General features: G+C 50.7%; 1 protein-coding gene across 1 annotated transcript in view; it reads left to right on the forward strand.

Moving 5' to 3' along the window:
* The first annotated feature begins 2,759 nt into the window (after positions 1 to 2,759).
* The window catches only part of zc3h3 (zinc finger CCCH-type containing 3), a 178,997-nt gene continuing 164,615 nt past the window's right edge, over positions 2,760 to 17,141 (forward strand). Inside the window, exons 1-3 of the mRNA XM_033020431.1 lie at positions 2,760 to 2,789; positions 3,125 to 3,335; positions 10,112 to 11,714. Coding sequence (XP_032876322.1) covers positions 2,760 to 2,789; positions 3,125 to 3,335; positions 10,112 to 11,714 — 1,844 coding nt within the window. The remainder of the gene's footprint in view (positions 2,790 to 3,124; positions 3,336 to 10,111; positions 11,715 to 17,141) is intronic.

A 17,141-nucleotide genomic window follows, 5' to 3' on the forward strand; every position in this document is an offset into this window, starting at 1 on the left:
AATAATAATAATAATAATAATAATAATAATAATAAATACTTTATTGATCCCCTCAGGGAAATTCAGATGTCCAGAAGCCCCCAACCAACAAACCCACAGATTCAAAACTAACGCAGACAGAAAATACATAGAATACAATGTGGACACTACCTGAGAGCAATAAATACTTAAAAAGACCAATAATTAACAATTAAAAATTGCAAAATGTATCCCTCTACAGCCTAGCGGTCCGAATTATAAAATCTAATGGCTGCAGGGGTGAAGGATCTCCTGAACCGCTCCGTTCTACAGGGCAGGGAGAGGAGCCGGTTGTTGTTCCGAGTGCTCTTTTGACTCTCCAGAATTATATGGAGGGGATGCCCGGGGTTATTCAGGATGGCCTGCACCTTGTGCCTCATACGCCTCTCAAGCACATCCATCCCAGAGTCTACTCTCCCCTCCAGCACTGAGCTAGCTCGTTTAACCAGTTTGACCAGCTTCTTGTTGTTTTTTGCACTAATGCTGTTGCCCCAGCAGACAACAGCGTAGAAAATAACACTTGCAACCACAGTGTTGTAAAACATGTGCAGCATATCATTACACACATTGAAGGATTTGAGCCTTCTGAGGAAAAAGAGTCTGCTCTGGCCCTTTTTGTAGAGGGAGTCAGAGTTGACAGACCAGTCCAGTTTGTTATCAAGGTGCACTCCAAGGTATTTATATGTCTGCACCACCTCAATGTCAGCCCCTGCAGCGTTGACCGGCTGAAGGGGGAGCTTGGACCTGCCAAAGTTAACCACCATCTCTTTAGTCTTAGTTGTGTTCAGGATGAGACAGTTCTCTTCACTCCAGGCACATCCGGTAGGCGGCGCGGCTCTCGCCAGCAGCGGCCTCTGCAGTCCGTCTGCGTTTTTATTATTTTATGTCTATGTTTTAATGTAGTTTTTGTTATTTTTGTTGGGGTATGTGTGTGGGGGGGTGGGGGTGGTGTGGGGGGGAGGGGGAAACTTTTAAATCTCTCCCTGCACGGGAGACCCGACCTTTTCTTTGTCGGGTCTCCGTTGTCGTTGGGGCTGCAACGAGGAGCGGCCTCCAACAGGAAAACCGGGGGCTCCAGTGCCGACACTTACCTCACCGTCGCGGAGCTGGCCGAGTCCAGAGCGGGTGGAGCTGTGGTGGACGCTGCTGCGGCCCGACCCCCGGAGATTCGGTGGCTGCAACTGCGGGTTTGCGGACGGCGGCACCGGGAGCCCGCGGGTCCCTGGGGGGAGACCGCTTTTCGGGGCTTCCGCAACGGCGACTTCTCCCGCCCGAGTTGCGGGGTTGAAGAGCTCCTGGAGCGGGGCCTTACAGCACCGCCCCGCGCGGCTTGGAATGGCGGCGGGCTGCGAGCGCGCGCCGGGGGCTCTAACACCAAGACCCGGTGCGCGAACTTGCATTACCCGGCGTGGTTTAATGGCCACGGGACAATTCGCCATCGCCCGCTGGGGGCTTTGACTTTGACTCTGACATGGGGGGGAAGAGAGTGCAGTGGAGAGAGAAGTTTTTTTGGCCTTCCATCACAGCAATGTGATGGATGTTTATGTAAAATATGTTGTGTCTTGGGTCTATTTGTTGTAATGTATGGCTGCAGAAACGGCATTTCGTTTGGACCTCACGGGGTCCAAATGACAATAAATTGAATTGTATTGTATTGTATTGTATTGTATAAAAGGCATTGGTCAAGTTCCTGTATTCCTCCTCCTGCCCGTTCCTTACACATGCCACAATCGCTGTATCACCTGAATATTTCTGTACGTGGCATGTGTCAGACTTATAGTTAAAGTCTGCTGTATACAAGGTGAAGAGGAACGGGGCCAGAACCGTTCCCTGTGGGGCTCCAACATTGCACACCACTGTGCCAGAGACACTGTCCCCCAGCTTGACAAACTGTGGTCGACCCATCAGGTAGTCGTATATCCAGGAGATAAATGTGGAATCCACCCCCATCTTCTTAAGCTTGTCATTCAGAATCAGGGGTTGGATGGTGTTGAACGCACTTGAGAAGTCGAAGAACATAATCCTCACATAGCCACCGGGTTTGTCCAAAAAGGAGTAGATCCGGTGCAGCATGTAGAGGACTGCGTCATCCACCCCAATGTTCTCCTGGTATGCAAACTGTAGTGGGTCGAGTGCGTGCTGGACTTGTGGTCTCAGGAGACGAATGAGTAGCCGCTCCATTGTTTTCATGATATGGGATGTAAGGGCCACCCTGCGGCCTGTAGTCGTTGATCTCGGTCGGCCGCCCTGCTTTGGGAACCGGCACGAGACATCAGCTGAGCCGCACAGCCTTTTAGTAGCCTGGGACATACACATCAGGGCACTTTAGCCAACGAGAGTTGTTTTTTAAATGTGCCATATAAATAAATGTGACTTGACTATCGCTGATGACAGATGTTGTGACCCGCCCACAGCGGGGCCGGCCCCGAACCTGATTGGCCAGCGACCTTCAGGCCGATTGGCCGGGGCGGATGTCACTCACCCGGGGGGGGCGAGTGGCCGTGGGACGGGGCGGGGCTTGTAACGTTATGACGTGGGCGGCCGTGGGGCGAGGCGGGGCTTGTAACGGTATGACGTAGGGCGGCCGTGGGGCGGGGCGGGGCTTGTAACGTTATGACGTAGGGCGGCCGTGGGGCGGGGCGGGGCTTGTAACGTTATGACGTAGACGGCCGTGGGGCGGGGCGGGGCTTGTAACGGTATGACGTAGGGCGGCCGTGGGGCGGGGCGGGGCTTGTAACGTTATGACGTACGGCGGCCGTGGGGCGGGGCTTGTAACGTTATGACGTTAGACGGCCGTGGGGCGGGGCGGGGCTGGAGCTGGTCGCGGGGAGACGGAGGCAGCACCGGGTCCCACACACACGCACACGCACAGCGGTGCCAATAGCGGCACCGGGCCCACAGGCGGCTGCACAGGGCCACGTCACACACCCAGCCCAGGCAGCGGGACCGGGTACCGGACTCACACCCAGTGGCGGACGCTGGTACCGGCCCAACGGCGGCGGCAGCACCGACACCGACACCAGGCCCAGGCCCAGTGACAGGCGGCGGCGGCGGCACCGACACCGACACCAGGCCCAGCGGTACCCGGGCCCAGGCCCAGTGACAGGCGGCGGCGGCGGCGGCACCAGTACCGACACCAGGCCCAGCGGTACCCGGGCCCAGGCCCAGTGACAGGCGGCGGCGGCGGCGGCACCAGTACCGACACCAGGCCCAGCGGTACCCGGGCCCAGGCCCAGTGACAGGCGGCAGCGGCAGCGGCAGCGGCAGCGGGATGGAGGAGCGGGCCGCGCTGGAGCGCCAGATCCGGCTGCTGTCGAGTGAGTGGCCCCGGGCCCCGGGCGCGGCGGCGGCGGCGGGGAGAGAGAGGAGGTGGTGGTCGGAGGAGGGGAGAGCGGGGCCTGGTGACCGGGGATGGGGGGGGGGTAGAGGATGATGAGGGGGGGGTAGAGGATGATGAGAAGGGGGTAGAGGATGATGGGGGGGGGGGGTAGAGGATGATGAGGAGGGGGTAGAGGATGATGAGAAGGGGGTAGAGGATGATGGGGGGGGGTAGAGGATGATGGGGGGGGGGTAGAGGAGGATGATGGGGGGGGGTAGAGGATGATGAGTAGGGGGGTAGAGGATGATGAGGGGGGGTAGAGGATGATGGGGGGGGGTAGAGGATGATGGGGGGGGGGGGTAGAGGATGATGAGTAGGGGGTAGAGGATGATGAGGGGGGGTAGAGGATGATGGGGGGGGGGTAGAGGATGATGGGGGGGGGGGAGAGGATGATGGGGGGGGGGTAGAGGATGATGGGGGGGGTAGAGGATGATGGGGGGGGGTAGAGGATGATGGGGGGGGTAGAGGATGATGGGGGGGGGTAGAGGATTGATGAGGGGGGGGTAGAGGATGATGAGGGGGGTAGAGGATGATGGGGGGGGGTAGAGGATGATGGGGGGGGGTAGAGGATGATGGGGGGGGGTAGAGGATGATGGGGGGGGTAGAGGATGATGAGGGGGGTAGAGGATGATGGGGGGGGGGTAGAGGATGATGGGGGGGGGAGAGGATGATGGGGGGGGGGGTAGAGGATGATGAGGGGGGGGTAGAGGATGATGGGGGGGGGTAGAGGATGATGGGGGGGTAGAGGATGATGAGGGGGGGTAGAGGATGATGGGGGGGGTAGAGGATGATGGGGGGGGGTAGAGGATGGGGGGGGGGGGTAGAGGATGATGGGGGGGGTAGAGGATGATGAGGGGGGGTAGCGGATGATGAGGGGGGGGGTAGAGGATGATGGGGGGGGGTAGAGGATGATGAGGGGGGGTAGAGGATGATGGGGGGGGGGTAGGGGATGATGGGGGGGGGTAGAGGATGATGGGGAGGGTAGAGGATGATGAGGGGGGGTAGAGGATGATGGGGGGGGGTAGAGGATGATGAGGGGGGGTAGAGGATGATGGGGGGAGGATAGAGGATGATGGGGGGAGGATAGAGGATGATGGGGGGAGGATAGAGGATGATGGGGGGAGATAGAGGATGATGGGGGGAGATGAGGATGATGGGGGGAGGATAGAGGATGATGGGGGGAGGATAGAGGATGATGGGGAAGGGATAGAGGATGATGGGGGGAGATAGAGGATGATGGGGGGAGATAGAGGATGATGAGGGGAGGAGGTCAGGTGGGTGAAGAGGGTGGAAGGGAGGTGAAGGGAGATGAGCTGAGGGTGAGTGTAGACACAGACAGAGTGCTGGAGTAACTCAGCGGGACGGGCAGCATCTGGGGGGAAGGAATAGGAATGGGCGACGTTTCGGGTCGAGACCCTTCTTCAGTGAGAGGGTGGATGAGGCGGGGGTGAAGGGAGGGTGGGAGATGGGGGTGAGGGATATGAGATGGGGGAGGCAGGAGTGGGGTGTGAGGCAGAGTTGGGGGGTGAGGGTAGGACAGGGATGTAGTGGGTTTGGGGTGAGATAGGATGAAGGGAGTGAGGCAGGGTTGGGGGGAGGAAGATTAGTATGGGGTGAGTGGGCAGGGTGGGAGTGAGTGAGATGAGGTGGGGGAGGCAGTGTTGTGGGGGTGAGGGTTGCACAGGATGAGGGGCCAGGGGAGGCAGGGTGGGAGTGAGTGAGATGAGGTGGGGAGACCGGAGGGGATGTGAGGCAGGCTTGGGGTGGTGGGAGTAGTACAGGGTGAGGGGCCAGGGGAGGCAGGGTGGGAGGGGGTGAGATCAGGAGGGGGGGTGTGAGGCAGGATTGGGGAGGAGGTGAGGTAACACAGCGTGAGAGGTAGAGTGGTAGTGAAGGGGATGCAGTGGGGTGAGATGGGAAAGGGGGAGTGAGGCAGGGTTTGGTGGGGAGGGAGAGAGTAGTATAGGTTGAGTGGGCAGGTGAGGCAAGGTGGGAGCGAGGGGGTTGAGTACGAGCTGAGTGAGAACAAGTGTGAGGGTGAACCTGTTGCGTGCCGGTCGCAGGCTGATGGCACACACAGGCCCAAGGAAGGCAGCTAATAGAGGCAAACTGAACAGCAGGCACTGGAATGGGCATCGTGGGCCGAAGGGCATGTTCCTGAGCTGCACTGTTCTATCTTCTCAATGCTGTCCAAATATATTTTAAATGTTGTCCGTGTTCAAAAGGGAACTGCAGATGCTGGAATATCGAAGGTACACAAAATTGCTGGGGAAACTCAGCGGGTGCAGCAGCATCTATGGAGCGAAGGAAATAGGCGACGTTTCGGGCCGAAACCCTTCTTCAGACTGATGGGGGGTGGGAGAAAGAAGGAAAAGGGGAGGAGGAGGAGGAGCCCGAGGGCGGGCGGATGGGAGGGTGGGAGGAGACAGCTAGAGGGTTAAGGAAGGGGAGGAGACAGCAAGGGCTAGCAAAATTGGGAGAATTCAATGTTAATGCCATACGGACGCAAGGTCCCCAGACGGAATATGAGGTGCTGTTCCTCCAATTTCCGCTGTTGCTCACTCTGGCAATGGAGGAGACCCAGGACAGAGAGGTCGGATTGGGAATGGGTGGGGGAGTTGAAGTGCTGAGCCACCGGGAGTTCAGGTAGGTTATTGCGGACTGAGCGGAGGTGTTCGGCGAAACGATCGCCCAACCTACGCTTGGTCTCACCGATGTAAATCAGCTGACATCTAGAGCAGCGGATGCAGTAGATGAGGTTGGAGGAGATACAGGTGAACCTTTGTCGCACCTGGAACGACTGCTTGGGTCCTTGAATGGAGTCGAGGGGGGAGGTGAAGGGACAGGTGTTGCATCTTGTATCTGTCTCAACTGCTCATTTGGCAGCTCGTTCCATACACCCAGCAGCACCCTTAGTGTTGAAAAAGATTCCTATTAAATCGTTCCTTGTTCATCTTAAACCTATGTCCTCTGGTTCTTGATCCGCCTACGCTGGGTAAAAAGACTGATTATTTACTCTGTCTGCCTCATAATCTTGTGAACCTCTTTGTGGTTTCTGATAGTCCGCTATATTCCAGTTTACAGGTTGAGGCTTATTATTGTCACGTGTGCTGTGTTACAATGAAAAGCCTTTTTTTGCTTGCTGTCCAATCAGATTAGATAATGCCATACATAAATACAAACTAATTCAAGTACAATAGGTGGAGCAAAGGTGAACCTCTTTAGTATCCTGAGAACAAAGTGGAAGAAGCTCTTTTGAGTAAAGGACTAGGTGACGTTTCAGGTCGAGACCCTTCTTCAGACTCATTTTCTCAAAAAGAGCTTCTTCCACGCTGTGTTTAAGAAAGAACTGCAGATACTGGAAAAATCGAAGGTAGACAAAAATGCTGGAGAAACTCGGCGGGTGAGGCAGCATCTATGGAGAGAAGGAATAGGCGACGTTTTGGGTCGAGACCCTTCCTCAGACTGATGTCGGGGGGAAAGAAAGGAAGACGTGGAGACAGTAGGCTTGAGGAAGAGCTGGGAAGGGGCAGGGAAAGAGGGAGAAAGCAGGGATTACCTGAAATTGGGGAAGTCACTGTTCATGCCGCTGGGGTGTAAACTGCCCAAGCAAAATATGAGGTGCTGCTCCTCCAATTTGCACTGGGCCTCACTCTGGCAATGGAGGAGGCCCACGACAGAAAGGTCGGGTTTCAGGTGAGGCAGAGGTTCACCTGCACCTCCTCCAACCTTATCTACTGCATCCGCTATTCCAGGTGTCAACTTCTCTACATCGGTGAGACAAAGCGCAGGCTTGGCGATTGCTTCGCCCAACATGTCCACTCAGTTTGCAATAACCAACCTGATCTCCCGGTGGCTCAGCACTTCAACTCCCCCTCCCATTCCAAATCCGACCTTTCTGTCCTGGGCCTCCTCCATTGCCAGAGCGAAGCCCAGCGCAAATTGGAGGAGCAGCACCTCATATTTCGCTTGGGTAGTTTACACCCCAGCGGTATGGACATCGGCTTCTCCAATTTCAGGTAGTCCCTGCTTTCTCCCTCCTTCCCCTCCCCTTCCCAGCTCTCGCACAAGCCCACTGTCTAAGCCTCATCCTCTCTTTTTCCCGACGCCCCCCCTCCCCGACATCGGTCTGAAGAAGGGTCTCAACCCGAAACGTCGCCTATTCTCTCCATAGATGCTGCCTCACCCACCGAGTTTCACCAGCATTTTTGTCTACCTTCTTCCATCGCTTTATCAGGCGACTAAAGAGGCTTCCTTTTGCCACACCTATTGCACTTAAGTTTGACATTTCTATTTATGTATGGTATTAGATAAGGAATAGGTGACTAGATTCTGAAGTAGGGTCTCGACATGAAAAGTCACCTGTTCCTTTTCTCCAGAGATGTTGTCTGACCTGCTGAGTTACTTTTGTGCTTTTTGTGCATCTTCGGTTTATACCAGCAACTGCAGTTCCTTCCTGCACAAGCTGTTTTTGAGTCATGCTTTCAAACTTCTGTACCTTCTGCCAAATGGGAGCAGGGGAAAGGAATGTCCGGAGTGGGAAAATCTTTGATTATGTTGGCTGCATTTCCGAGGCAGTGCACAGTATAGATGTAGTCTGATCTGTTGATGGACTGGACTGCACCTACAGCTCTCTGTAATTTATTGCAATCTTGGCCAGAGCTGGTGTCAACCTAGGCTGTGATGCAACCTGGCAGTATGTTTTCTGTGGTGCATCTGTAGAGGTTTGTTGGAGTAATTGGAGACATGCTGATTCTTGCTAGGTTATGTTTGGAACTCAGCAGGGCAAGCAGCATCTGGGCAGGGAATGGAGGGGCAGCTAATAGGCTTGGACTCTACCTCAGACTCACAGAAACAGTCGGTGAATGGTGTTGGGGTGTGTGTGCAAGAAGGAGTGTTTAACGTATCCAACAAAATTGGCAGGCACAGCTGGAGCTTATGCAGGTGCCCATGGGTGTACATTTGACTTGGACAAGTGAGAGGAGTAGAAGGAGAAGTTGTTGAGGGTGAGTTCTGCCAGGTGGAGGGAGTGTTAGTAAAGGGGAACTGATTGAGTCTCAGAAGGAGGAATTGGAGGGTCCTGAGACATTCCTGGTGGGGAAATGGAAGTGTAAAAGGACTGAAGATAGATACAAAATGCTGGAGTCACTCAGCGGGTTGCATCTCTGGATAGCAGGAGTGATGTTTTGGGTCAAGATCCTTCTTCAGACTGAAAGTCTTCAGTGTAAACCAGCATCGGCAGTTCCTTCCTACACAGTGCAAAAGGACTGGATGTCCATGGACTTCTTCCTGCGAATGAAACATAAATAAAACGAAGGAATAGTTAGATCTCAAGCCGGGTGGGTGTTGAGCAGCCAGGGTGTTGTCTGTGTTGGCGTCAATGTCTGCCGGGCCCTGACACAGCTCCATTTGGTGGGTGGTAGAGCGGGCACCCATAGATGACATAGTTGGCTGTCTGTTGTTCTGCTCCGCATTCACAGTCTGGGCTCATCCATGGTAAAGATGCGTTGATGTTGACCTGGGAATTGGAAGTTCTTGGAGATGTAATGTTCGGGCTGTAGATTAATCCTGCTCAGAAGATTTTGTTTCAATAACTTCCCTACTCTGGTTTATTGACATACAGGCATGTAACAAGTTAGGTTGTCCTAATTGCCCTTCTAGAATAAAAGACCACATTTTCTGCCCTCCAGTTAACTGGCACCTTGCCTGTGGTCAGTAGAGACGTCTGGTATCGTTGAGTCACAAGAGTTGTACAGCATGGAAACGGGCCCCCTCTGCTCAACTCATCTACGCTGATCAAGATGTCCATCTAAGCTAGTCCCATTTGCCAGTGAATGGCCTGATATATGTCCACTTGAGAAGATAGTGTTTAAGAAAGAACTGCATTTGCTGGAAAGATCGACGGTAGACAAAAATGCTGGAGAAACTCAGCGGGTGAGGCAGCATCTATGGAGCGCAGGCTTGGCGATCGTTTCGCCCAATACCTCCGCACAGTTCGCAATAACCAACCTGATCTCCTGGTGGCTCAGCACTTCAACTCCCACCCCAATTCCGAATCCGACCATTCTGTCCTGGGCCTCCTCCATGGCCAGAGTGAGTCTCACCGAAAATTGGAGGAGCAGCACCTCATATTTCGCTTGGGTAGTTTACACCCCACCGGTATGAACATTGACTTCTCCAATTTCAGGTAGTCCTTGCTTTCTCCCTCCTTCCCCTCCCCTTCCCAGCTCTCCCGCAGCCCACTGTCTCCGCCTCTTGCTTTCTTCCCGACCCCCCCTACTAATGCAGCTGAACATTGTCACAATTTCAACTCTTTATGTGAAGTCTTCTCCCCGCTACCTTCAAGTAAAAGGTACAGGAGCCTGAAGACTGCAACGTCCAGGTTCAGAAACAGCCTCTTCCCCACAGCCATCAGACTATTGAACCCAACTCAAACAAAACTCTGAACATTAATAGACCATTATCTGTTTATTTGCACTTTATCTGTTTTATTTATTCTTGTGTGTATATATTTATACTATGATATATGGCCACACTGATCTGTTCTGTATTCGTGCCTTCTATATTCTGTTGTGCCGAAGCAAAGCAAGAAGTTAATTGTCCTATCTGGGGCACATGACAATAAACTCTCTTGAATCTTGAAGTCCTCTGCTGCTGTAAAAGTGTTGCTGCGGTGATTTATATTAATTATTGTTTTTCTTTTTAACCCTTCAGCTCTTATAACTAACCACAAGAATGTCCACGGAGACGTTCCTGCGGTTACAGAATCTAGTGGTCCGCACTGGCAAGGCTCATGGGCTAAAAGCAACCCTAAATTCACCTCGGCTTGCTCACAGAAAGTTCCAGGGCCAGAGCCCAGCAGTTCATGGCGGACTAAATACTCTCTAGTGAATAAGAAGCCCAGTAACTCTGGAGGCGAGGCATCTAATGTTTCTCGAGGTCAAATAATGCCTTCCAGTGTCTGTGAGCAGAACTCTGCGAGTGAGTCCGTGGCGAGACCAACTGAGTCGGAAAGTTGCAACCTAACAGTAAAGTCAGAGAGGAAAGCGCAAGCCACTGCAAGGGGGCAGTCTTTGTTGGACCTGAATACAGAGCTTGCAGTGAAGCACAATAAGCTGAAGGAAAAGCTAAATAAAGTGAAAATGGCCAGAAAGATGAATGGAATAGTGGATGCAAAGTTCCTCCCTGGCAAAGGATCGACAGTGAAAAGTGCATTGAAGCGAGACGAAGAAGAACAGGCATGGAATACAGAAAGGAAAATGCCAAGCAAAGCATGTGGAAACGTTGGGGACAGTGGTCCTTATAACTGCCACAGTGCGTTGGTGCAATGTTCTGCTAAAACCCAGGTGGAGACAAGAACCACTATAAACTCAGAGGCGTCAAGGTATAAGCTTAAGAAAACCTATGTGCAGGAAAAGGTTTATTCCATTGCTGATGAGACTGCACAGGGAACAGGTATCGTCCGGCCCGTCGTTGAGTCAAATGGAGGTGTCTGCACAGATGTTGAGGTCCACAGGGCAAAGTTGCCCAGAGCTGCGACAATGAATAAAATCGCAAAGTTGGATGAGAAGAGTGATTGTGCAAAATTAGGAAAAATTCAGGATGCTGCAAGTTCTCTGGACCAAGTAGCATGCAGTACTTCCTCAATTAAAAAATCCAAATATACCTGGCAGAAAGGACAAGAATTGGACACGGATTCTGCGTCGCGTGGATGTCAGAATGAGACTCTGAAGACAACCAAAGAAACAGTCTCTAACCATGCCTCTCCTGCTCAAACGTCGAGTGGTTCTTTAAAATCAAAATCCCCATTGCCGCTGAAAGTACTTAAGAAACAAAGGGCTAGTTCTCCTCTCTGCAACGGAGTGGGCAAGGGCCGGAAAGCAAAGTACGTTTGGGTTTCTAACACTACTCAGTTTAACCAACCCTTGAGTGAGGTGACTCGAAAGTCTGTTTCACCAAAGTTGGCTAAAAGTACTATAAAACGTGTGATGGGCAGTAATGCAACGCTCGATTTGGACGCGGGAGTTAGATCGGCGGGGAAACATAAAAAGGCTGCGAACTGTCAGAAGGTTGGAGGTTTATCGAGCAAGTACTGTTGGAAAGCTGTGGAGACTATTTCCCCTTCAAAGTCTCTGTACCAGTGGAAATCTCAGGACCCTCACAGGGCCAGACCCTCGGGTCATCAGGTGAAAAGTGTGTCACTGAGAAGGGCTGAGTTTGCCATTGGTGGCCCGAAGAAGACATTTAACGAACCTGCATCTTCACACTACAAACTAAAGAGCACGACCAAGATTATCAGGAGAAATGGAGGACTGAGGTGAGTCTGTTTTTGGATCGTATAGCTGCTCCACTGCTGAAGTGTGCGGGAGAGGGGGGTTCCATAAAATGGATGGCCTTGAAACACTGTATTGCCATAGTGTCATAGAATCATACACCAGACACAGGCCCTTCGGCCGAAATCGTTCATGGTGACCCATCAAAACTAGTCCCATTTGCCTGCGTTTCGTTCACATCCCTCAACCTTTCCTATCCATATACCTGTCTAGATAAGTTTTAAATGTCGTTCTTGTACCGGCCTCAACTACTTCCTCTGGCAGCTCATTCCATATACCCACTACTCCCTGCATGGTTTTATGCACCTCTATCCCATTTAGGACTGAAATGAGAAAAACTTTTTCACCCAAGAGAGTTGTGAATCTGTGGAATTCTCTGCTACAGAAGGCAGTGGAGGCCAATTCACTGGATGTATTCAATTGACAATAGGTGCAGGAGTAGGCCATTCGAGCCAGCACTGCCATTCAATGTGAACATGGCAGATCATTCACAATCAGTACCCCGTTCCTGCCTTCTCCCCATATCCTTTGACTCCGCTATCTTTAAGAGCTCTGTCTAGCTCTCTTGAAAGCCAGAGAATCAGCCTCCACTGAGGCAAAGAATTCCACAGACTCACAACTCTCTGTGTGAAAAAGTTTTTCCTCATCTCCATTCTAAACGACTTACCCCCTTATTCTTAAACTGTGGCCCCTGGTTCTGGACCCCCAGCATCGGGAACATGTTTCCTGCCTCTAGTGTGTCCAAACCCTTAATAATCTTATACGTTTCAATTAGAATCCCTCTCATCCTTCTAAACTCTAGCGTATACAAGCCCAGCCGCTCCATTCTCTCAGCATATGACAGTCCCGCCATCCTAGGAATTAACCTGGTGAACCTACGCTGCACTCCCTCAATAGCAAGAGAGAGTTAGATAGAGCTCTTTGGGCAAACGGAATCAAGGGATATGGGGAGAAAGCAGGAACGGGGTACTGATTGGGGATAATCAGCCATGATCACATTGAATGGCGATGCTGGCTCGAAGGGTCGAATGGCCTACTCCTGCACCTATTGTCTATGTTTCCATCCCCTCATCCTTCTGCACTCCAAGGAATAAAATCCTAATCGGCCCAACTTCTCCCTATAGCTCAGGCATATCTGTTATCTGTTGCACAGTATTTGTTCTGAAAGATTTTGTTGTCGAGGATATATTGGTCATATACGTGAAAGACTTGAAGTTTCACAAACCTATCACCGTCTGAATGGCGATTTTCCTAAGCTTGCTGCGTGGTCAGTACATTTGTCAGGTGATGCGTGTAGGGGGAAGTGGGTTTCTGAAGCTTGATGTGAATTGGCTCTATTATTGGCTCTCGCTGAATTGAGCACTTATTCAGAGTTATACAGCATGAAACCGTGCCCACACCGACCAACATGCCCCATCCACACTAGCCCCACCTTCCTGCATTTGGCCCACATCCCACTAAACCTGTCCTATTCATGTACCTGTCTAAATGTTTCTTAACTGTTGTGATAGTACCTGCCTCAACTACATCCACTGGCAGCTCATTCCATGCACCCACCACCCATTTGGGTGATTGGGGCTTGGATAAACTAGGGGACATGGTGGCATGGCGGGTAACGCTGCTGCCTCACAACGCCACAAACCTAGCTTCAATCCTGAACTTAGGTGCTGCCCGCGTGGTTTTTAGGTTAAATGGCCCTCTGTATATTGCCCCTAGTGTGTAGGGAGTGGATGAGAAAGTGGGATAACATAGAACTCGTGTGAACGGGTGATTGATAGTTGGCGTGTGAACTGGGTAGGCCGAAGGGCCTGTTTCCGTGCTGTATCTCAAAATTAAACCAGCTCAGCGTTTCGGGTGGAGCCCGACTTCAGACTCTCCTTATGTCCAGTTACACAGTTGCCACTCCCTATTCTGAGAATAAGCGATGCTATTAACCTAGAAATAGAGAAGATTGGTCCAGGACTTGAGGGTCTGAGCCAGAGGGAGAGGTGTTGAGCAGGCTAGGACAATTCCTTGTAGAGTAGGAGGCTGGTCAAACCAGGACGGGCCTTCGCAGTGAAAAGCAGGGCCCCTGGTGAGTGTTGTAGGGCAGGGGGATATCGGAGTACAACTGCAGAGTTCCTTGAAAGTGGCATCGCAGGTGGATAGGGCATTCTAGATGCTTTCAGTGTTTGAGTGCTTGGAAGCTGTTCCTGAGGAAATTAGGTTGAGAAAGATGTAAGAAAAATGAACTGCTGATGCTGATTTATACCAAAGATTGACATAAAATGCTGGAGTAACTGAGCAGGTCAGGCAGAATCTCTGGAGAACATGGACGCGTGATGTTTTGGGCTGGACCCTTCTTCAGACTGATTGTTGGGGGGAGGAACTGGAAGCTAGAAATTTTTTTTTTTTTGAGAAAGACCATATTTTATTAACAATATTGGACTGGATCCCTAGAAATAAATGTAAGCCTTTTACCGTTGCGATATTTCAAGCCAATCCCAGCCAATTAATTAAAATTTTTCCCTGTGCTGACTTCCCTTTACTACTTCTTCTTCTTGCGTGTGGCGTGCACAGCCTAAAGTTGCAGGTCAACTTGTTCTATTTGATTTTATTTGATTGTGCACACCAGGTTGATTGCATTCGTCGAAACAGGGCGGACCACGTGAAGGTTGCAATCTCCCACCGCAACCTCCCTTTACTCTTGCTCACAATCTCATTACCAATCAGCTTATGTACAACAGACTCAAAAGGCTGGAGTAACTCAGCGGGACAGGCATCATCTCTGGAGAGAAGGAATAGGTGACGTTGCGGGTGCAGCCCCTTGTCTGAAGAAGGGTCTCGACCCGAAACGTGGTCCATTCCTTCCCTCCAGAGATGCTGCCTGTCCCGCTGAGTTACTCCAGCTTTTAGTGTCTATCTTCAGTTTAAACCAGCATCTGCAATTCCTTCTTACACAGCTTATGTACAATGTCTGCCAAATGCAATGCACCACTTCAACTGCAATCCCTAACCCTGACCCAAAGCTCACACTCCTGCATGTTCAAAGCAGCAGCAGTGCATGAGATTGCCATCACCGATAAGATTCCTTCAACTCAAACACACTTCGTGTTGCTTCACCATAACTGAGTTTAAGACCTGGAGTTGCATACCGTACAATATTATGGAAGGGCCTTCCTCCCAAACATTCCAGGAATTTAAGATGGGGCTTCACGTCAATCTTCTGAAGAACACATTTAGGGTATGTCTGTCTGATTCTGGCCTTTTCATTGATTCCACTTTTAAGATTTAAAGAAAAAGGCTATTGGAGAGGAATAGATGGGGTGAATGCAGAGTCTTTTATGCAGAGGAGGAGAATCAAGAACCAGAGGAGAGGGGAAGGGGTTTAAGGTGAGGGGAAAAAACTTTAATAGGAACTCGAGGTGCAACTTTTTTACACAAAGGGTGGTGTGGGTGTATGGAACGAGCATCTGGAGGAGGTCGTTGAGAGAGGTGCTATCTCAAAGTTTAAAAAACGTTTGGACAGGTGCATGGATAGGACGGTTATGAGGAATATAGGCCAAACGCAGGCAGGGGGGACAAATGTAGCTGGGCATGTTGGTCGGCGTGGGCAAATTGGGCCAAAGGGCCTTTTTCCAAGCAGTATAACTGACTCTATGCGTACTTTGCAGTGACGATTGTTACTGTTGTTACACACGATTGTATGGAAAAGCAGATTGTTACCACTAGAGGATAGTAATGAGTTATTGAAGCACCAATAGTTCCGTTGCTTTAGGAATCCCTACGACAGATACAGAATCTACAGAACCAGTGCATAGCTTTCTACCATGACTGGGGCAGCTTTGATAATATGTGATAGAAGCTCCTGAACTTCATGAGAGATCCTTGGGAGGATGAGAGGGAATTGGATGTACTGGCCTGTCATGCGGTAGCAAGTAAGAATGTCATTGTTCTGAGGTCAGTACATGTGACAAATAAACATTCTTGATTCACATGGTGCTATCATGTATAGTTTCAGCCTCCTGAAAGTGTCATCTGTACCGAGGTACAGTGAAAAGCTTTTTGTTGCGTGCTAACCAGTTAGCAGAAACACAATACATGATTACAAGTACTGTATTGAAGAAGGGTCTCGACCCGAAACGTCTCCTATTCCTTCGCTCCATAGATGCTGCCTCACCCGCTGTGTTTCTCCAGCATTTTTGTCTACCTTAGATTTTTGTCAGCATCTGCAGTTCTTTCTTAAGCGTGATTACAATCGATCCATTTGCAGTGTGTAGATACTCTGATGCTTTTTCATTCCTGTCTATTCTGGTTGCACATCACTTCCTGGTCTCAGACTGAGTTTGCTGTGCAGTAGCTTCTGTGCTGAGACATTTCAGTTTGAGTTTAAGTGGCAGATTGGTGAATGTGAAGTAAGCTGAGAATGGACAGGTGAACAGGTCACCTTCATACATCTGATACTGATCATCTTCATACATCTGCTTCAACATCTATATCGGCTCCATAGAAGTTTGTCCATAAATACCGGCCTTGCCTGTGTGCACACTTCCTACACCAACACACAAAGAAAATCCTCACCATTATCTCTCAAATTCCCATTTATGATACTGGCTTCCAGCATCTTTTACAACTCCTAGCATCCATCAAGCCAATTGAGACAAAAGCACACTGGATAGCCACCAAGTGGTCACAGGAGTGGAAGGCAACCTCATCTCCATTACACAGCTACATCTCTTCACCAGATAAAAGCTGTCCAGGGTTTGACCTCCCCAGAGGAGCGTGGGTGAAGCTCAACAGACTTGGTACTGGAGTTGGGCGTTTCAATGCCAGCGTGTGGAGATGGGGGCTCCCTCCGCCAGAGCCCAGCCTGTGAATGTGGAGCAGAACAACAGACAGCCAACCATGTCATCTCTGGGTGCCCGCTCTACCACCCACCAGATGGAGCTCAGGGCCTGGCAGACATTGACACCAACAGAGACAACACCCGGCTTGAGATCTATCTATTCCTTTGGTTTATGTTTCATTCGCAAGAAGAAGCATCTTTTACTGGCAGAAGATTCTTGAGAATGCCATATGAAATATTCCTCTTGATCTTTAGTTTAGTTTAGAGATACAGTGCAGAAACAGGCACTTCGGCCCACCGAGTCTGCTGCGACCATTGTTCATCCCGTGCACTAACGCTATCCTAATAATAATAATAATAATAATAATAATACATTTTATTTATGGGAGCCTTTCAAGACTCAAGGACACCTTACAAAATTTAGTAAACAGAATACAAAACATGTAAGCGGAATGAAAACAAAACAAAAAAAAATAAAAAATAGTAAAGACATCAACAATACACAATTCAAAGACACAATTCAAAGAGAGAGCTAACGCGCCAGCGTTCTCTCTCCCTTCCGGCAGCCATCTTGGAAACGGAACAA

This window comes from Amblyraja radiata, chromosome 4, assembly GCF_010909765.2.
Source record: "Amblyraja radiata isolate CabotCenter1 chromosome 4, sAmbRad1.1.pri, whole genome shotgun sequence".
Classification (NCBI taxonomy): domain Eukaryota; kingdom Metazoa; phylum Chordata; class Chondrichthyes; order Rajiformes; family Rajidae; genus Amblyraja; species Amblyraja radiata.